The sequence below is a fragment of the Vicia villosa genome, linkage group LG7 (genome assembly GCF_029867415.1).
Source record: "Vicia villosa cultivar HV-30 ecotype Madison, WI linkage group LG7, Vvil1.0, whole genome shotgun sequence".
In the NCBI taxonomy this organism is placed as follows: Eukaryota; Viridiplantae; Streptophyta; class Magnoliopsida; order Fabales; family Fabaceae; genus Vicia; species Vicia villosa.
In genome coordinates, this window is record NC_081186.1 from 89,398,096 (window position 1) to 89,420,065 (window position 21,970).

General features: G+C 33.8%; 4 protein-coding genes across 6 annotated transcripts; 3 read left to right on the forward strand and 1 right to left on the reverse strand.

Annotated features, from left to right (window-relative positions):
- Positions 1 to 1,265: 1,265 nt before the first annotated feature.
- LOC131615691 (receptor-like protein 7) lies at positions 1,266 to 4,625 on the forward strand. Of its 2 annotated transcripts, XM_058886840.1 has the most exons (2): positions 1,266 to 2,159; positions 3,255 to 4,625. In XM_058886840.1, exons 1-2 carry the CDS (start codon positions 1,337 to 1,339, stop codon positions 4,439 to 4,441), a joined length of 2,010 nt encoding a protein of 669 aa, XP_058742823.1. In that variant the 5' UTR covers positions 1,266 to 1,336; the 3' UTR covers positions 4,442 to 4,625. The 2 variants fall into 2 exon arrangements, with proteins under 2 accessions (XP_058742823.1, XP_058742822.1); XM_058886839.1 differs by having other exon boundaries at positions 1,266 to 4,625.
- A 187-nt stretch (positions 4,626 to 4,812) lies between these two features.
- LOC131615693 (nucleotide-sugar uncharacterized transporter 2) lies at positions 4,813 to 7,191 on the forward strand. Its single transcript, XM_058886842.1, has 7 exons — positions 4,813 to 5,302; positions 5,421 to 5,572; positions 5,671 to 5,879; positions 5,998 to 6,091; positions 6,221 to 6,387; positions 6,471 to 6,641; positions 6,725 to 7,191. The coding sequence occupies exons 1-7, from the start codon at positions 5,227 to 5,229 to the stop codon at positions 7,011 to 7,013; spliced, it is 1,158 nt and encodes a 385-aa protein (XP_058742825.1). The 5' UTR covers positions 4,813 to 5,226; the 3' UTR covers positions 7,014 to 7,191.
- Positions 7,192 to 7,764: 573 nt separating this feature from the next.
- Positions 7,765 to 15,021, reverse strand: LOC131615692 (GBF-interacting protein 1-like). Its single transcript, XM_058886841.1, has 9 exons — positions 14,765 to 15,021; positions 14,177 to 14,220; positions 13,460 to 13,559; positions 12,875 to 13,004; positions 11,801 to 12,444; positions 11,014 to 11,263; positions 10,038 to 10,335; positions 8,682 to 9,116; positions 7,765 to 8,465 (listed from the first exon to the last, which is right to left on the reverse strand). The coding sequence occupies exons 1-9, from the start codon at positions 14,937 to 14,939 to the stop codon at positions 8,175 to 8,177; spliced, it is 2,367 nt and encodes a 788-aa protein (XP_058742824.1). The 5' UTR covers positions 14,940 to 15,021; the 3' UTR covers positions 7,765 to 8,174.
- A 4,672-nt stretch (positions 15,022 to 19,693) lies between these two features.
- LOC131617765 (ER membrane protein complex subunit 8/9 homolog) lies at positions 19,694 to 21,689 on the forward strand. 2 transcript variants are annotated; one of them, XM_058889018.1, is made up of 5 exons: positions 19,694 to 20,020; positions 20,232 to 20,378; positions 20,465 to 20,524; positions 21,119 to 21,285; positions 21,370 to 21,689. In XM_058889018.1, the coding sequence occupies exons 1-5, from the start codon at positions 19,811 to 19,813 to the stop codon at positions 21,398 to 21,400; spliced, it is 615 nt and encodes a 204-aa protein (XP_058745001.1). In that variant the 5' UTR covers positions 19,694 to 19,810; the 3' UTR covers positions 21,401 to 21,689. The 2 variants fall into 2 exon arrangements, with proteins under 2 accessions (XP_058745001.1, XP_058745002.1); XM_058889019.1 differs by lacking the exon at positions 21,370 to 21,689 and having other exon boundaries at positions 19,695 to 20,020; positions 21,130 to 21,279.
- Positions 21,690 to 21,970: the final 281 nt, after the last annotated feature.

Sequence of the window (21,970 nt, forward strand, 5' to 3'; positions counted from 1 at the left end):
TTGCACTTTAACTATCACATTTAATAGTGATACCTCAACCTTGAAGTTTCAGCTCCTTCGCAAAACCTTCAAGCCACAATGCTTCTTTCACAGCTTCAGTTAGGGCAATATACTCTGCTTCAGTGGTTGATAGAGCAACAACCTTCTGAAGTGTTGCTTTCCAATGCCAAACATAGTGAAAACATGTCCAGAAATAGATTTCAGAATAAACAATGAACACATTACATATTCACAACAATTTAGGGACCACATTACATTACAGTTTTGCAGAAATTATGACCACAACAATTTCAGAAAGAAATTAGGGACCACATTACAGTTTCGCAGAAATTAAGGACCACAACAATTTCAGAAAGAAATTTCAGGGACCACAAACAAATCGCAGAAACGCAATAAATTGGAAATACAAACTTGGGAGCACAACAACCACAACAAATCGCACAAAAAACGATCTAACATTACAAATCGCACAGAACAAATGATCGATTTACTTACCTCGAAACGTAGCTTGGGTTTGCCATACCAATCAACTCAGAAACTAAATCGCTGAAAGCTGGGTTTATCGTGTGCTTGTGCTTGTGTTCTTCGTGGGTGATGGATTGTTCTTTGTGGGTGATGGGTTTTATCCGTTAGGGTTCATATTGGGTATTGGGTTCTTCGTGGATCTTGTAATACTTTTGTTCCTCTTGTTTTCACAATAATGTTGGTAAAACATGACGGAATTTTTTAATTGATAAAATATTTAATTCTATTCTATTTAAATTAAATGGTAAATATAGTCATAATGTTTAATGGATTAAAATTAAGTGGAATAAATATTACATGCCAACTCAACAAAAAAAGCAACATGTCGCTGAAAATAGGCATCAGATTTGATGGGGGACCAAAATTCACATGAAAACTTAAAAAGGGACTAAAATAGTGGTTTTTAAAATGGAGGACCAAAGTTACAATTAAGCCTATATAATTTTACGTTATTTTATAATATTTTTTGTAATAATTATCACATTTCCATCAACATATTGGGAGTAGAACTATATAATATACGTCCCTTAACATTTTATTATGATCAGCAACGGGTCATTAATTAAATAAAGAGTTAAATTTAAGTATGTTATTTATTTAATTTTATTTGACTAGTCCAAATATAATTTATGTGGATAGACATTTTCCAGCCATAGAACCAAAATTAAATTTGAGATATATTGTATTTTAATTTTGGCTATAAATATTTATGTTACCTTCCTTTCCATTTTCATCCACACTTTATTTTCTCTCAGTTTCCTTTCTTTCAAAAAAACCACAAAAGTTTCCACAAAGCTGAATTAATCATACAATGGGGTGGTTGCTTTTGTGTTTACATGTTTTTCTCTTCCATTTTCCATCCTTCTCTTCTTCTTCTCCTTCTTTCAATTTCTTATGTCATCATCATGAGAATTCTGCCTTGCTTCAGTTCAAGTCCTCATTTACAATATCTACTCTCCCTTGGTGTGATGAAACTCTTATGAAAACAAACACATGGAAAAATGGAAGTGATTGTTGTTCATGGCATGGGGTGACTTGTGACACTGTCTCTGGTCACGTGATTGGCCTCAACCTTGGTTGTGAAGGCCTTACAGGCACATTACAACCCAACAGTACTCTTTTCCATCTTCCTCATCTCCAAACACTCAACCTTTCTCACAATCAGTTCTATGACACCCATTTTCATTCTAAATTTGGGGGGTTTACGAGTCTTACACATCTTGATTTGTCTTCTTCTAATTCTTATTCTTCCTTTCAAGGTAAAGTTCCTCCTCAAATCTCACACCTTTCTAAATTAATATCACTTCATCTATCTCAAAATTTTGAGTTAGTTTGGAAAGAGAGCACTTTGAAGAGACTTGTGCAAAATGCAACAAATTTAAAGGAATTATTTCTAGATGAAACTGACATGTCTTCAATAAAATTAAACTCCATTGATTTGCTCTTCAACCTTTCTTCCTCTTTGGTTACTCTTAATCTTAGAAACACAGGATTAAGAGGATCCTTCAAAAAATGTAATTTGTGCTTACCAAGTATTCAACAACTATACATGTCAGAAAATAACCAACTTGAAGGCCATCAAGTTCCAGAATTGAGTTGCAGTAGTAACTTCCTTAGAATTTTGGATTTTTCAGGTAATGATTTCGAAGGACCCATTCCTCCATCATTTTCTAACCTCACGCAACTAACTTCTCTACATCTCAACTTTAACTCCCTTAACGGTTCAATCTCCTCCTTACTTTTGACTCTTCCATCTCTAATTTCTCTCCATCTCTCTGAAAATGAATTCACTGGTGAGCTTCCAATATCACTTTCAAACCTTCAACATCTCATTAGCTTAGACCTTTCATCCAATTCATTTAAGGGTCAGATTCCAGATGTGTTTGGTGGGATGACCAAACTGCAACATCTGGATTTAAGTTCAAACAATTTAGAAGGAACAATTCCTTCTTCATTATTTAACTTGAATCAACTTCTCACATTGGATTGTTCAGATAATAAATTAGTGGGTCCCCTAATAAAAAAAATTTCAGGGTTTCAAAAACTAACTCATTTGGTTTTAGATAACAACTTGTTAAATGGAACAATTCCTTCCTCCTTGTTTTCTTTGCCTTGTTTGAAAAAGTTTTCTCTAACAAACAATCGATTTACAGGGTATATCAGTGCAATCTCATCGTATTCGTTAGAAAAACTTTATCTATGCGACAATAAACTTGAAGGCAATATTCCAAAATCAATCTTCAACCTTTCAAACCTAACCATATTATGTCTATCATCAAACAACTTGAGTGGTGTTGTTGATTTTCAACACTTTTCTAAACTTCAACATTTGCTTTCTTTGTCTCTTTCATATAATACCCAATTATCACTGAACATTGAAACCAACATTAGTTACCACTTTCCTCAACTAATCAAATTAGAATTGTCTTCTTTGAATTTGAATAAACTTCCCAAATTCATAGGAAAAGACCCAACTTTGTCTTCTCTTGATATGTCCAACAACAGATTTACTGGAAGAGTGCCCAATTGGTTACTTGCAACAATTGCTGAAGATGGAATTTTGATCCTCTCTCAAAACATGTTCACATCAATAGATCATATCTCAACAAGTAGTTACCAGCTCGGTTCCCTTGATCTTAGTTTAAACTTACTACAAGGTGAACTTTCTGCCTCAATTTGCAACATGAGTTCACTAAAATTTCTCAATCTTGCACACAACAAATTGACAGGTACCATTCCACAATGTCTTGTTAGTTCATCGCGTCTTCAAGTTTTGGATCTACAAATGAACAAATTTCATGGCACTTTGGCAAATAAATTTTCAAAGGACGGTAAACTTTTTACTCTGAATCTCTTTGGCAACCGTTTAGAAGGCCGTTTGCCTGAAACTTTGTCCCAATGCCAAAATCTGGAAGTTTTAAATATCGGCAACAACAAACTAGAAGATAAATTTCCTGACTGGCTTCAAAGTCTTCAAGATTTAAAAGTGTTGGTTTTGCGAGACAATAAGTTGCATGGTCCCATTTCTAATCTAAAGATCAACAATTCTTTTCCAAGTTTAATTATTTTTGATATCTCAGGAAATACTTTTAGCGGTCCTCTACCAAAAGCCTATATTGAACAGTTTGAAACCATGAAAAATGTTGATCGAATTATTGAGGATGGCACTTTCGAATATATAGAATCAGCAATATATGATACCCATGAAAGTGCGGAAATAGATGTACGTTCGAATTACTATTATTCCATGTCAGTGACATTGAAAGGAATCAATATGCCAATGGTAAAAATTCCAAAAATGCTTGTAAGTATTGATTTGTCAAGAAACATGTTTGAAGGAGAGATTCCAAATGATATTGGAGAGCTTCATTCTCTCATGGGACTAAATCTTTCTCATAACAGACTCGTAGGTCACATTCCACAATCCATGGGAAACTTGACAAACTTGGAATGGTTGGATCTCTCCTCAAATATGTTGATCGGTATGATTCCTGCCAAATTCACAAATCTAAACAGCCTTGAAGTTTTGAATCTTTCCAATAACCATCTTGTAGGAGAAATACCTCAAGGAAAACAGTTCAACACATTTTCAAATGATTCGTATGAAGGAAACTCTGAGTTATGTGGATTACCCTTGTCAAAGAAATGTGGACCCGAACAACAATCTCCACCAGCTTCACCCAACAAGCTTTGGAATGAAGAGAAATTTAGATTTGGATGGAAACCAGTGGCAATTGGATATGGATGTGGATTTGTGTTTGGAATAGGCCTTGGATATTGCATGTTTTTAATTGGAAGGCCAAGATGGCTTGTGATGATATTTGGTGGCCAGCCAAAGAGAAGAGTGAGAAGAAGAAGAACAAGAGTGAGGAGGACCAATGGTTCAACCATGAATCAGATGATACAAATGTCATAGTTTTATTCTTGTGTTTATTTTTTCTACTGTGTCAGTTTTTAATTCAGTTTAAAATAAGCTTGATCATTCTTGTTTGATCAGCTAGTTTAATTTTGTGTTGTAAACTTTCCATTCTTGTTGTTGTTGTTGTTGAGGTGTTCTTGTTAAAGTTGTTATGTGTTTTGTATTTATTTAATTTGAGTTTACCAAATAAATTGGAATTTGAATTAAAAGAAAAAGTGTAATTTAATTTACAATGCTACCAACAAGTTGGTGTGATGATGAAACTTTTATGTTTTTTTATAATAATAAAATAATATGAAACTTTTGTTTCAAATATAGTGATGACCAATTGATATAATTTCAAGTAAAAGAGGAAATGAAGGTGGTTGTTACACATGTCTCTTTTGACTGTTTCTTATAACAATATTCCATGGATGATGATGTTGTTGCCTTAACTTCTCCGTAAATCAATTTTCTATCATACAACAAACAAATGTTACTAAGAATCTTACTACTTTGTTCAGATCAAATGTAATATTCTCTTGTAGGGGACACAAATCAAATTAAATCCACTTAACATCTCTTTTTCCTTTTCTTTTTTTCTGCTTTTTTTAAGTATATCAAAATATTGATTGTATCGTAAGCTACATGCTCTTTTAATTCATATTTATATGAGACTTTTACTTTTTCAATTCTGTTTTTGTGAGTAATTGTTACAGAATTGTGTTTTACAAAAAGGTGTCTAACAAATAAAGCATTTAGATTTAATATGTGATCCGTGTCCATGAATAAACTTGATTGTTATGGGGTGGTTGGATTCACTGTTTGGAAATGGACGCAAATTCATCAAAAGAAAAGACAGTGATGCGGGCGAAACAGGTTCTTTTTTCATATTCATGAATTCTTGATTTTCTGTTATTTGCTTTTGAAATTCGTTGAGTTTCATCATGATTGAATCACATATTGCGTTGTTGTTATGATGGTTAAAAATGGTCAGGTAAAGCACTGGAAGAACTAAGATCTTCTCTGTACAATGAGCTCCGGACATCGGAAGGAGCCAAGCGACAACAACAAAGATACTGTGGACCGGTGGTCGCATTATCGTTCAACTTCATGGTTGCTGTTGGCATCATCATGGCTAACAAATTGGTCAGAAATCAGAACCATTCTTCCTCTTACGTCGCGTGTAACTTATCATCATTATGAAATATTTCTTATGCTGCATTTTATAACTTTGTTGTTGATAGGTGATGGGAAGAATTGGTTTTAACTTCCCAATTTTTCTCACATTTGTTCACTACGTCACCGCATGGGTTCTGCTTGCAATATTCAAAACGATATCGGTGCTTCCAGTGTCTCCTCCATCTAAATCAACTCCATTCTCTTCTATATTTGCACTTGGTGCTGTTATGGCTTTTGCATCCGGTCTTGCAAACACAAGCCTCAAGTATAACAGGTTCATGATCTTGCTCTAACATGCTTATTAGCCGAAACTGCATCAGAGTTCTTTAGTTTCTTCTGTGTAAAAGATTCGGAATTTCCTTTTCTGTTTTCTGACAGTTCGGTTCATGCAGTGTTGGTTTCTACCAAATGGCCAAGATTGCTGTTACTCCAACAATTGTTCTAGCAGAGTTCATATTTTTTAAGAAAACCATTTCTTTTAAAAAGGTCATAATAAGTTTTTCGCCTTTTTTTTCTTTCTTTTATAAATTATTTCATATATCTGAAAAAACAACTACTCCATTCAACCCTTTATTTGTTTATGTACTAATCATGCATTGGAATGCAATGATACAGGTTTTGGCTTTGGCTGCTGTATCAGCAGGTGTAGCAGTTGCAACTGTATCCGATTTAGAGTTCAATTTATTTGGTGCTATAGTTGCAGTTATATGGATAATCCCAAGTGCAATAAATAAAATTTTATGGTCTACTTTACAGCAGCAAGGAAACTGGACGGCTTTGGCGTAAGTACTAGCAGACACTATCCAATTTCGCGTCTCTAAGAATTAAGTTTTCAATAACTAGACTGGAGAATTTTTTGTTGTAGATTGATGTGGAAGACTACACCTATCACAGTCTTCTTCCTAGGAGCTTTGATGCCTTGGATTGATCCACCAGGAGTGTTATCGTTCAAGTGGGATGTAAACAGCTCGTCTGCAATTATGATATCCGCTCTTCTTGGTTTTCTCTTACAGTGGTCGGGTGCATTGGCATTGGGGTGAGAGTTTTTCCGCTTTCAAATTTTAATAGAAAGAAATAGCGATGCGCTGTTTTTGACAGATAGTTTTATTTCTGATGTAGGGCGACTTCTGCTACAACTCATGTTGTTTTAGGACAGTTTAAGACTTGTGTCATTTTGTTGGGAGGTTATCTGTTATTCGATTCTGATCCCGGGATTATTAGCATTGGCGGAGCGGTTATTGCTCTCACTGGAATGTCGGTTTACACGACATATAATTTGCATGAGTCGCAGGAAAATGCAACCAAGCAGCTTCCAAAGCATAATGCGCCTACACCAAAACAGAAACCAGCTAATGAAGAAAACAAAGATTTGAGTGTAAATATTACCAACAATAACATTGTTGTGTGAGTCATATAATCTATGACAGTGAGTGAATACCACAACCAAATTATTCATACATTTGTTTTACATTCTTTAGTTAGGCAATTCAGGTCCAATTCCATTTTGCAGCAATGTTTTTGTATAGACAAATCAAACAGTAAGATCATTTGAAGTGACATTTTCTCAAAGTTTCATTGTGGACTCCTATATTAGACTCTGGTATATGAATGTTCAAGAGCTATATTACGCGCCCTAAATTTGAAAAATCATGAACTACTTCATCGTTAAATAATTATGAAGCAATTGAGAGCTCAATGCGCATATTCAAGAGTTGGCAACCTGACTCCAAAAATTATTCACCAAAGACTTTAATTACATTTAATACAAAAGGAATATTGAAGACTTGTTTTCAAAACAAAATTGTTTTCTAATTATGTTCTCATTGTTGATTATAAGCATCTCATTGTGCTTTTACACTTTAAAATCTGAAGTCCGTGGAGCACTAAATTATACAAGCTTCCAAAATGCTGTCGATATGACTGTCCCAACTCCCAACATTAGATGTAATTCATGGAGTTGAAACAGAGTAAATACAATAAAAAAATGTCATTCATAGTTACTGGTATATTGCAGGGTTTTCTAAAACCACATTTTCATATCAATGCTTCAAAGACATTAGAAACTTGGAACTTGCAATGAAAAGAAACCAGACAAATAAACATATCCACAGGGACTCCTCAATTAGATAATGAGAGCTCCCACATACAAAGGAAAGGTGTTGCTGAATAAAAATAGATGCTGCATAATCAATAACCATATATTATGACAGTATAATCCAATGTCTTAAGCTATCAAAATGTAGTATACAGGTGAGAATTGAGAACGGAAAAATTGAAAAATCTCACCAACTCTATTGAACTATTACTAAGGTCCTTATAGCAACAACTACATGTTTCTAAGGGGCAAAAGAACATGTGAGGCATGAATAACCTGAAGCCTCTAAAAATATAAATAAAACCAAAAACCTGCAACTAAAACCATCAGCATCAACAACATTTACTAACTTTCTTTTCTCATTTTTTGGCCGCATTTGTTATTTACACTTCAGATCAGGCCAATATTCATTCTTCGTGGATTTGAGAACATTTTGCATTTGAAAATTATGGTATCAAGAAAATGTTTTCCATCCTAAAAATTAGAATTCCAACTGATCTGTGCGGGTGAAGGCTGCTGATAAGATCCGGGAGGAGGGCCTACATTTTCAACAGGCCCAGCAATGGCTTGAGACTGCTGCAAGAGGGTAGAAGGTGAAGCTACAGTCTGCCCTGGTTGATAGATACCAGGAAATGCTCCGGGAGCAGCCTGTGTCTGGGGGAAGGTGAGATGCTGTCCCTGGTGGGCAAGGTTATATAGAGAATTAAGTTGCAAACCGGATATATCTTGGCCTGGTGCATGTATCCACACAGCAGAACCTTCACTCTGCAGCAAAAAAAAAAGAGAGAGAGAGAGAGAGAGAGAGAGAAAACAATCTAGATTAGTAGCTACAAAAAATCCAAGTATTTCAATAATATTTGATACTGTTGAAGCCAAAGAGCCCCCATAGCACTGTAATTATGCAACATTCTTTAATTTATTTTATAAACAAATAGGCATGGATGGGAAAGAAAATAAAAAGCAGCAATGAGTAAAACCAACCAGTTGTGCAGTTGTATAGATCTGGTTTTCTTTCAACTGAGACACTGCAGGATTTTCATTTCCGGCGGAGCTTCCAGTATTCACTGTTGGAGTAGGAGCATACCCAACAGGTGGAGACATTAATGATCCAGAAGGAATTCCAATATGAGCCATATTTCCTGTGTTTGCTCCAGTCTTAAATTGTGGTAGAGGGAATTTGACTCCAGAAGCTGCAGTGGCGGCTGGTAGATACATGTTGCCAGCTGATGGCTGCTGAGGGAAACCATTGTGGCTTAGAAATTGATGCATCGGAGACAAGTAAATTGGGGGGTAATAGGGGCCATATGGGAAGAAGTTAGCTGGGTATGGTGGCCTAAAATAAGAAACCGGCTGTGGAGGTATATTGCTCTGTAGAGGTGGGGTTGGGCTGGGGGACACCGCCTGAGAACTTGCAGTCTACGATGTTGAAAGAATGGCAGAGATATTAGGGGATATAAATGTGTATAAAATAAATAAATGCATTCATAATTACCAATACGGAAATCAGATAAATAAAAAACGTAAGAATTTCTTCTGAAGAAAACAAAACGCAAAGATAAGCTTAAGTTTGTGTTACAAACATAATAGAACCAATTGGTTTCTAATCTTAAGTTTATTATTTGCAATTCAATTTTCTTACAACTTCCATACTTTGTAACAAATTGACATTCCTTTTCATTGATAAACAAAACAAATGCAAAGATAAATTTAATTTTATTCTTCATAAGAAATTTGTTTTCCTTGCAATCTTTTTCATGGACCAATTGGCACTATTACATGCCTTTTCATTGACCAGAAGCTAACTTTATGTCTAAATTTCTACATAAGAAAACAAAGTGCGAATAAACTTAGTGTTTGAAATCTAAGCATGGAGTTAGCTAGACATGGTCAAAGATGTGTAGTTTAGACATGACACATCCAATGCCTGTCAAAAAAAAAAATACTGAATAATAGAATTAGAATTGAACCTGCAAACAGTACCAATGGCATTATATATACTTAATTTCATAATATATAAGCGCAAGAATGACCAGATAGAATGACACCATTTCTTTTCAAGATACTTTCATTTTGTTGCTGAGTATTCAATCATAGAATTTCGGGAAATCAACTCAGAGCAATTAGCTATTAGCATAAAGAAAAACATAGATATAAATATAATATTTAAAAAATTACAAATATTAAACAAATTAATTTGAGCGAAAAGTTTACAACATTTCCAACCTTAAGATACAAGCCAATACCAGAACACCAAACCAAAAAGATGGTATTAAAAAACATAGGTAAATATAAAGTCAATGAAAATCTTAAAAAATAATGCAGCATAGAGGAACTTACAACAAATGAAGGTAAGTGTGATGTTTCTTGGGCCTGAAGCTCACTACCGTCAAATTGAACTTGCTGAGTCCCTAACATGGTAGACATTAAATTCAAACCATAGTTTTGAGCACTTTGAACAGTCAGAATCGGATGGCCCTCGGGAGTTAACAATACCTCCTGCTTTGGCTGCTCAATCTTTGAATCATTATCAGTTATAGAAATGCCATCTGAAGCCAGTGTCGTTTTAACTAGATAAGATGAAGAATGTGCATAATCAACATGACCTCCATGCTCAATCAATGGCACACTTTGGTTGCTACATCAAAACAAGAAATACCATCAAAACATAGATTACAGTAGCTCGCCAACAAGAAATACCTTTTTGGTAATAAGATCAATAAATTAATGCAATGAAACAATTCATTTAAGGAACAACAACCTCGACTCGGTCTTGAAAGAGGTAAAATACTACAACCTAAAAAGAGAACTTATACACCTTTATAGCACCAACTTTAAGGTTTATTATAGTTATTCTTGGGGTTTGTTTGGGATCAGAAGGGGAGGGTATGGTTTGAGGGGAAAGAGATGATGAAAATGGCAGGGTAGGGAGAATAGTTACTCCTTGCAGGGGGGTTAAATTTGGAGGGTTATGGAGAGCATTAAGAAACAAATCATTTCCATTTTTTACAATACTCTCAAACAAACAAAGAAAAATCATTCGCCTCAAGTCTTCCACATCACTCTCTTCCCAAATGCTCGCTAGTACAAACACTGACCTCCCTTCCCCCCTTCCCTTCCCATCAAACCCCTCTCCTCTCTACTCCCGTCTCAAACAACCCTCAATGAAGAGGCTTAATGTAAGATAACAAATCTAAGTAAACCCAACTATCATTTTTATACAAATTAAAAGGCATTACGGAAAGAAAAAAATATGATAGATCTTTAATTTGCTATGAAAAGAAAAAAACATAAAGAAATCCTATAAAATACAAACCTAGAAGTAGCAGCTTCATCATTCCCTGGAGAAGTTTCAGGAGTGGAAGAGGTACTATTCTCACAACCAGTTACATTATAAGATCTTTCACTTGTACCAAAATTATCAAAGCTTCCAAATGTCAGACCGCTTTTCAAAGCCTCGGGCACTTGGAAATGGTTTGGAAAAGTAACATGTGGCCTCAACTCAGTTGATTGCACATGAGCTTCTGAAGCTGAGACTTCTGTGACATTGGCTGTTTCAGAAACATCTGCAAACACGCCGAAAGGGCATTATTATATTATAAAAGTATACTATTAGAGATACAACAAAAATAAGTGAGCAGAAAATAACTTATAAATAACAGAATTTTTGGTGACTCAGGACTTTAACTGTATGATTTCTTAAAATGCGGGATTATTTCAGCCCATTAAATCTGAGAGTTAACTAATTGGAGAAACAACCAAAACACGGGTGACAGTTAATGTTTAAATTATAATATAGGCACAATCAGGCTGATTTTCCCTTAAAAGTTAAAATATCTTCATTCTTCATAAAAGGTTTCAAAGGTTTCCCCCCCACCTTTTTTCTAGACCACGTGGGCTTTACTTCAGTTCAGTTAATCGCTTGAGGGTTAATACTTCCCTCCAATAATTGTGAAAACCATGACAGTATCCATCTAGTAAAATTGTTTGGATTGGATTAAAAAATTCAGGGTTACCACCTATACCGGAAAGGGCGTAGATGGAAACAGGATTTGTCAAACAATTCTGTTATAAGATTAACAAATATAGAATAAGAACTTTACCTTGAGGTGGTCTCAAAGAGCTATTCAATGATAAAGAGGATGAGAGTTGCAAGGGCTCAGATAACTGGTTACTTTCAACTTCTTTTGACTTCTGTAAGGCATTTGGGTTGCTTGTTGAAATCATTGACCGGGACTTTTCTTTCTCAGATGCTGATAAATCACCAGCTTCTTCGAGTTTGTTTCCTTTAACATGATTTGGCCCAGCAGATATCAAGTCACACCCTACTTCCCTACTGATGGCACCACCAACGCCAGGATTCTGGGCGATAGATGGTGCAAGCATGGAATCTGAAGAGGAATAAACCCCAGATATAGAAATTGGATGTTGATCAGAACTTGATAGAGATTTTCCTTGGTCAGAACTTGATAGAGATTTTCCTTGGTCAGAACTTGAAGATTTTCCTTGGTCGGAACTTGAAGATTTACTTTGGTCAGTTCTTGTAATTGAGCCGACGGTTTCGTTAAGGGAAATGGTTGCAACAACAGCTTGAGGTTGGACATTTTCTTGATTGACAGTGTCATTAGCAGCTGAACTGGTTTTAGGGACACTCACTACACTACCTGTGAGAGATTGGTTAGAAGAACCATGACCAGACTTCCCATTGGATGGATTTGCAGCATTATGGGGTGCAACAGCTGAACCCCTGCAATTGAAGAATCATGAGATATTATCAATTTGCTCATGCAAGCCGCTTTTCAAATAAACTATCAGTAAATCAGAAATCAAGTAGGAAATTACTTCAATATTGCAGTTATTAAACATTAGGATATGATACAATAAAGAGTGCTAATGACAAGTTTTGTAAAAGGCTCACCCAATACAATGATTTTTACCAAAATCAAAATAACATTTGGTTATAATTTTAGATGCAAACAAACAAAATACAATAGGGACATCAATTATCACCATACTTTTTTTCTTTAATTCGTTCACTTCTTTCTGTGTATTGCCTTTCTTTACAAGAAAATAAACCTTTTCTTTCCACTATAAAATAGTAAGAAAAACAAGTTTATATATATATATATATATATATATATATATATATATATATATATATATATATAAATTACAACCTTGAGGCTTGAGGTGGTGTATTAGTTATCTTCTGTAAATCTGACTGTGTAGAGGAAGCATTAGTTCTCTCTGCAATATGATGGACACCATTTTCCCTTCGATTAGCAAAGTTCCTCCCGCCACCACCATCTAACAAGAGATTTTGCAAGGAAATGTAACAGATAATGAGCAAATAAAGTAGCAGGAAATTTCATGATGCATAGGACAGATATCTGTGTTATGCAAAAGATAACTGCAGTAGCGCCATAATATAAAAGGGGGGGCAGAGTGCTACTCTATTTCATCCTGGTTAATTAAAAAAAAGGGTATAATAGAGTTCATGCAAAACAAAACAGAGGCATAATTTGCAGGGCTTAGGTAAAATATCTCATAAATTGTTTTAGAAATTAGAAGGAAAGAACCACCTAGTGTACAAAATAATTAAAAAATAACACAACTAACTAGTATTGCATTCCAAAAGTATTTTACGGACAGATGGTTTCTAGATGACCTTAAGTGGGAAGGAATCGTCATAAACGAAGCAGAGGAAAACAAAACAAAAAAATCCAACTACCAAGCCTTTAAGAAAAGGATGAAAATTGTACCAAAAAAGTTTGAGGAATAGCCTCCTGAAGCTCCCCGTGCCCCCCTCCCCTGTCCACGTTGCCTTGATCTAGACTCCTCAGAAACCCTGCTGCTCAATACCTACAGTGGTCAAGTTATAATCAAATCAATCAACCTAATAAATATATTAGAGAAAACTATGGTAACAACTAAACTTGTGCAATCACAAAAACACACACGAAATGTATGTTAAATAACCCGTATAAAACCCACTGCAAAACACAAAACAGGTCTTTTACAGTTTGCAAGTGATACAGTACGATTAGACAGTCCACCCTAAATGGCAGAAATAAAAAACCTATTGCAACCACACACACTCAAACAGTCAAGGAAAATGAGAATTTTTATATAACTTAAACATAGTCTCCAAATCACTCTGTTCATAAATATGACACAATGGCAGCTCAAGTGAGCTAATGATACAACAAGAGGTTACCCAGCAGGTTACAACAATGAACAAAATCGCTAAACTTCAATTAAGGATTAAACAACTAAAAGATTCCATCACTCCAACTGATCTACTCATTAACACAAAAAAGAGGCCACCTGACTATTATTTAGGTAAGAAATCAATCCGATTCAGTAACCTAACTTTCTAATGCAATTACAAACCTACACACCAACTACATTATATCGCACAGAAAACAACAGTAAAACAGAAGTAAACTATATACAAAGGCAAAGAAACAAAATCTTACTTCTTTCTTCCGGTCGCGCCTCCTTCTTACCTCATGAAAAGTATCTGCAACCAAAAAATCAATAATTCAACAAACCCATAAAAATAAAAAACAAACTCAAAATATCTCCGATGCCATAAACACAAATTATAAATGAGTACACAGGGCTTTAAAAGAGGATCCGCGACCACGAAAACCGCTGCGACAAAACGGTATCAGCAATACTGTTATCACCGTTTTTATGCTAAAGAACAAATTATAGTTATTTCACACAACAACGGCCGCAATCAGTATCACGACGACCGCAAAGAGTATCGCGACAACCACAATCAATGTCGCGACAACCGCAATCAATGTTGCGACGACTGTACTGACCTGACCGAAATTATAAGGCTTTCGTGCCCGCGGCCGTTTTTTAAAACCCTGTGAGTATGTGGCGCATAATGCTTCAATTCAGACATTATTTGAGAAACATGAGCAACAATAACAACTAAACCCTACAAAGGATAGTGAAGTAAAGTTTCAAACTTGCAACAAATACATGCTGAATAATTGAAAAGCAAAAGCAGATAGTGAGAAATCGAAGAGTATTGGAAGGGGAAGAGAAACCTAAATAGAGAAGCTTCTGAGCGGTCTCATTGGGATCCATGGAACATTCTTTAAGGACGGCATAGATTTCATCGTCGGTGTGCTGTTTTCCGGTGATCTCTCTGATGTCAATGATGGTACTCCGTACATTGTTGGGGATCGGAACCCTAGACCCGCCACCACCGCCGCCGCTCATTCTTTCTATGAAACACGAGAGAGAGAGAGAGAGAGAGAGGGAGGGACACTACTGCTGCCTCTGTGTTTTTACAAGAGAGAGAAAACATTCACGTTCGGTATATACTATATACCATATCATATCATAAATCTCAAATATACAACTAAATTATGTTTTTTTTTTTATGTTTTAATTTTTTTCTTTTTTAATTGAAATTAGGGTTACAATTTTTGTTCTTGCCGAAATCAATGTTTTAAAATCGGCTTAATCTCAATTATTGAACCGGTTGAACCGTGAATTAAATAGACTAATGGATTTGATTCAGTGTTTTAAAATTTGTATTGTTTCGTTCGGTCGGATCGATTAGACCATGAACGGAAGGGTAGAGCGGTTTGTTAAGGTCATCTGACGATAATTATAATTGATCCGGTGAAAACCAATATAACCAGGTCGGTTCACTTATTAGCCTAGTGAATCGGTGATTTTCTTGATCCGACAGATTGCTTTTCATGTTTATTTTTTAATTTAATTATAATTTTGATCTCTTAATTCTTTTTCTTAATTGGAGTCCGGAATTTAAATCTGATTTTGTTAATATTTATAAGGGTCTGGTTAACCAGTGCCCTCAGGGCAATGGTTAAGCATTCTAAAAAAAGAAAATATTTTATAAAAAATTTAACATTTCAATTTTCGAGGCATTAAATATGCAGATTACCGAGATAAATTTACTATTTTTAAAGTCTTAACCATTGTCTTGAGGGCACTCGTTAGCATTTCCCTATTTATAATTATTTTAGTTATTTATTTATCATAACTAAATAATGTTAGAATTACAAAAATAAAACTTTGTGGAACATGTAATCTTTCAAAAACTAATTAGAACACGTGATTTTTTTTTATGGTTAATTTTGTAAAAGAGAGGAGATTTATATATCATATAATGATATAATTACAGCACTTCACTCTAATACATTTTCACTAATTTGTGAGAGACTAATTTAAGTCGTGTAATTTTTGTGAGGAACTAAAATGGATCTTCACTCTAAATTTAACAAATTAAAAAATTAATTCTACAAAATAATAAGTCAAAAAGTTTTGAAAAAAAGCATGTTACTAATAAAAAATAAATTATATTTTTACATTATTTTCTGTATTAAGAAAAAAAATGTTATTAAATAAAGATGGAATTAAATTTTCACATTATTTTCACTATGAACTTAGTAGTATTTTTAAGTAAAAGTCACTTTAATTATAATATTTTTTTTATTTATAAATTTTTATTTTTCTAATCTATATTTTATTTTAAATTATTTATATAAAACATAATATTTGTTTATGTTCTGCATTAGTTTATGATATTTTATCATATTATAAAATTATTTTTCTCACTTTTGTTAATTTATGAGCATCAATAAATTATTATGTTTGAAATTTTAAATTTTATTTAAGATTATTATTCAACTTTTTTGCATGAATAAATTTATAGAATTTTTTTTGTAAGTTTTATAGTTATGAAATTTATGTCAAGAATTTATTTCATGAATATTATTTTAATTTATATAAACTGGATTAGAAATCATGCGGTCTGACCAGTAATCTAATGACCCCATAGTTTAATCGGGTCGATGACCGGTCAGAATTTTAAAACATTGATTCGAACTGATTATACTATTCATATAACAAAATTTGTGAAAAATTGACGAATCGATTTGAATTTAAGATAGAAGTTCCTAAAAATCGAAGAGGTTGTACTTATTTTTTATAAGGGTTAAAACGAGGATGGTTCATGATTATCAATTAAAAGCTGAATAAATTTTAGGATAGATACTAGAAGTTAAAATATATAAATTGATAGAAAATAAAAAATCTCCTTAACCACATATTTCTTTTTGTTTAATAGAAAAACTAAAAAAAATGTTTATTAACCTTAAGACAATTGTCATTATTCCTCTTCGTACTTTGTGTCATTTTGTTGGTCTCTATCTTTCTCAGCCTCGTAGTTGCTTATGTGAATTTATGTGCTTGTAGGTGCAAATTTCTATATTAATTACATGATTTTGATGGTTTTTATGATGACAATACTGTGATGTAATGTCTTCATTTGAAGTTATGATCAAGATGATCAAGTTAATTCCCAGATTTTTTTTCTTCATCGCCCTCTGGCCTATAATATCTGGTGTATCAAAATATTTTTCACTTTCTTCTTAAGTGACCTCATGCTCTTCAATGAATAATTTATTCCAAAACATATGTATCAATTTTAACACAATATGCTCTCATTGTATTTGATAACCTGCAAGTTCACACACACAAGGCAATCCACGTGTTATTTTAATGAAGCAACCACATGTTGTTTTTCCGCAACCAATCGATTTTATCCTTTTAAAATCCTTTCAAATGTGTTGTATACATTATCTTGAAACAATGTTGTGCCATCTGGAGTAAAATAAAGTGTTACATTGATGCTCAATGTTGCATACATTTTTTCTAAAATGACACTCTAATTGAACCTAATTGCAGCTTCAACATGGTGTTAACAACATCCAACTTCTACATAAATCTCTCATACTACTTGTCAGCATATTTTTTAGTCTCCAGTGTGCAGACTCAACCCTAAAATCATAAATGGAACAAAATGTCATTATTTGATAATTAGTACTATAACTATATTCATAATCACATCAATGTACCTATTGGTTCTTGTGTTCCCTTTATGAGTGACTCTATTAGTTCAAGCAGTAACATATCTTTCATTATAGGGTTTTAACCAAGTTTCGTGCACATACTTAACAAATATTGGAATATAAGTACATACAACCTCAAAATTCTTTAGGTGTACCACAAAATTAGTCCCCGTTTTTTAATATATAATGGTGTTACATATATCCATGATTCAACACACTCCTTATACTTCATTCTAACATTGTTTAAAATATGGAACAAACACAGCAAATGAGTTGAGTTTGCAAACACAACCTCCACAACATTCACCAACGCCAGTTATACGGTCAGTAACTAAATCATTTGGTAGCAACTTCTCATAAGCGAACAACTCTTTTAGCTTTTCTAGTGCCCACATGATGTTTTTCTCCCTTTCGTGTTCCAAATATGCAAAACCAACTGAAAATGTCAACTTCATAGATTTAACACCAATAATCTCAAATAGTGGTAATTGATACCATTTGTTATGTATGTATATTAAATAATCAACAACCCCTGACAACTTCCAAAATAATTAAATTAAAATAAAAGCATTTGGCATAAAAAGTACCTATTTGTTTTATATGTGCACAAAAAAATTAACACAAGATGAAACATCTTCAACAACTTCACTGAATCAAGGTGCGTCCAAAAGATATGTGCAATAAACTTGGAAGAGTCTCTGTTTCTTGTCCAATACATGTATTTATCTTAATGAATAAGACTCAACAAATGTTGCATTTTAGTTAACATACCTCTCTTGCTCGCATTGTATGTAACCTAACCTTGTAAACCCGAGTAACGCTAGATTTTTTTGTTCTCTATCTTTCAAAGTAGTAACTATGTATTTGGAAGCCATATTGTATTTGATCATGTCATTTACAAACTTTTTTCATGGTCTTTAAAATGACCTAATACGTCATTCCCATTTAAGTTCTTAGCTGGCATATGATTGTGAAACCCACACCTGACTGTTATCTTCCAATGGCTTCCACTTGGATCAAATCTCAGTATAAATGGACATTTCGCTTTCATAGTATAATTCACTGCATACACAACATTGTTCTTGTAATTTCATCCTCTCTCACAATCCATAATCAATTTATCCTTCCTCTATCTCATCTCATTTGTGGTATCAGAACGAATAGTAACAACAACAATACCATGTTGTTTACCAACGGACAATGACCATGCCAAAATGCCAACTCGAGAGAGAAATATCTGACATTTACAACATATACAAAATAAATTATTAATGTGTGAGATATCATAAATTAGGACCACACAATTATGTAAAAAAGAATCATTTATGTAAAATAAGGACCGCACACTTGAAGCATGCTGAGTAAAATCCACATGGGAACCATCACAATCAGGACCGCACAATTGAAGCATACAGAACTATCAGATTTTTAGGTGTATCCCAAAAATTCGATATACCGGACTCTTTAAAAAATTTCGGTATACAATAATATTTTTCGATTTTTTTGAAATCTATGGTAATAACAACGTTAAAAACTTTGTAGATTATGGACTTTTTAAAAAATCAATAAAACTTCAAAAATTACGAATGTTTCATAAAAATCCGGTAATAGTTCAAGGAATTTTTTAAATTAAAAAAAAACCGATATAATTGTATAATATTTTTGAGTATTCGCCAAAAATCCAGCAAAACTTCAAGGAATTTCCGAATATTTGAAAAAAAATTCAGTAAAACCTCATATCGAATTTTTAAATGTCCGATAAGAAATCGTAAAATGCCAACTTCAAAAAAAAATTTGTACCAAAATTTTTAAAATAACAATCGGTTTTTTAGCTTCTTTTAATTTTTACAAAGAGAATTTTGGATGGAATATAAAAATTTGAAAGATAAATAATATGAAGGAAAATTTTGTCATTATAAAAAGTCATGGGGTGTCAGGTTCAATTTCGGGGTGGGAGAAAGATTCCTCTCACATTTGTCTTATTGAGCCCATAAGTAGTGACCCAAACCACAAATAAATAAATAAAAAATCACGACTCATGCGTGATTTACCTTTGACTTTACAATACAACAAAACGACGTCGTTACAACCCTTTCACAAGTTAAGAACACCAAAACCAACATCCAAGTCCAAACATAAGAAACTCAACAACGTTCGTGTAACTGTTTTGTGTTTTTTTCCCAGTGAATCCTCACTCTCATCAAAAACATGGGAAGCACCGATTTGAAGTACGAGGTTTCACAAAACGCTTACATCAAACTTGTTCTCCACTCCCTCAAACACCCCACATCTGCCGTCAACGGCGTCTTGATCGGCCGCATCTCCCCTTCCAACGCCACCGTCGAGATCACCGATGCCGTTCCTCTCTTCCATTCTCAAATCCCTCTTCTTCCTCAATTAGAGATCTCTCTAATTCTGGTACCTCTCTCCTAGGGTTTATATTTTTTTCCCCAAATTTTTAATCTGTCAAATAATTCATAAAAATATACACTTTCTTAATTAAAATACGAATTAATCAACTGGGTTGATCTTAATTTCTTACGGGTTTATCAGTTGATTCAGTTTTTGTTAATTTAGATTTTAGATTCTGCACAGTTTTCTGATTACTACTTTTTTTTGTGTGATGTAGATAGATGAATATTTTTCTGCTAAAGGGTTAAACATAGTTGGTTACTTTCATGCCAATGAGAGGTCTGATGAATTTGAACTTGGCGGTGTGGCGAAGAATATTGGTGATCATATCTCTCGTTACTTTCCACAAGCTGCTATTCTATTGGTATGTGATGTGATTTTTGGTTGATCTTGGTTTTGAATTATGTAGTTTTTGTTTTTCATTTTTTGTTGGTTTTTTATTCTTTGCAGTTAGATAACAAGAAGCTTGAGGCTTTGAAAAAGAGCAAGAGTAGTGGTGCTGTAATGCAGGTTAGTGATGTTATTAGTAATGGAAACCTCATTCATATAAGCCTCTAATTGGTTTACATTTTATAGCTGATTTATGAACTTTATTTGGGGTTCTCTTGATGATGTTTAGTTATCGTATATGACAGTTAAAATCAATAAACAACTATGTTGCAAAGCTAGCTATGTTCTCAACATTTGTTTTCATGGTAAATATAAAATTTAGGGTGGATCAGAGTCGTATTTAGGGGTGTATTTTATCTAGAATTGTCGGATATCTAGACGTCCTCGAGGATTTATCCTGTGCAGACTTAAGAATCCTTTCTTTCAATTAGAATATGTTTATCTTTCAGTCCCCTTTTGCATTTGACAATGTGTGGGCCATTTTTTTTGTAGCATCTTGCAATTGCAATCTACTATAGGTTTTGTCCGTGCCATTTGTTTCTTGCTATGAAATTCATTGTGCATCCAGAAAGCATGTTTTCCTTTCTTATTTTTGGTTGATTAAAGAAAATCTCGTTAGCTACATGTTGTATAAGTATGGCTTTTACGATATGATGTAGAGCCATCTTTTTGTTGGTTGCATTAACATATCTTGTCTTTTTTCTTATGGTTTAGCTTTATGTTAGGGACGCATCTAAGAACTGGAAGTTGGTTCAATCAGATGCGAACAACCGATTCTCTCTCAAGGAGCCTTCCGCGAATCTAATTTTATTGGATTATATTTCATCTGAGAAATGGCGTGACATTGTAGATTTTGACGATCACCTTGATGACATAAGCAAGTAGGTTCTTTTGCCCAACCACCATTCTGCCTTCTCCTATATTTTTGTGTCTGCGGCTATAACTGACACCGACTTTGTTTTCAGGGATTGGCTAAACCCGGGGCTCTTCAACTGATCTCGGCCCATGTTGTCTCCATTTGTATCCAATTTACTTTGCAAGTGGATTATGTTTAGGCATATTATCGCGCATATGCCAGATATTCATGACGAACAATTAGGGAATAGAGATTTTGACATCCGAAACCTTGTTTATTGAATTTTTTCCTCACCTTTCTGTAGGTATATTGTATTTGAGTTTTCTTGCATTGCTTGAGACATTGTTATTTTGAAGAAACAATTTAGTTCAATCCAATGGCTTTATGGTTGTAATGTGCACTCTTTTAAGAAGCAATTTTCTATTTTAAAAGGAGGCAGATATGAAAAAATAATCCAAAATACTGTCACTTTCAGAAGTCTATGAACAATATGGTCCTTTCATGTTTGAGTAAGGTTGGTTGGATGCAAGTGAATGAGAATATCTAGTTATAAAATTGTGCAGTTTGTTTGCAAATAAATATTTTTACTCTGAGGGATCAAGTTATCTCTAGGAGTATTTCAAAGTTGAGTTATTCATATGAATAATTTATTAAAAAAATTAAATTTCAATAGTTAATAGATTGTTACTTTCCTGTTATATTAATGATCA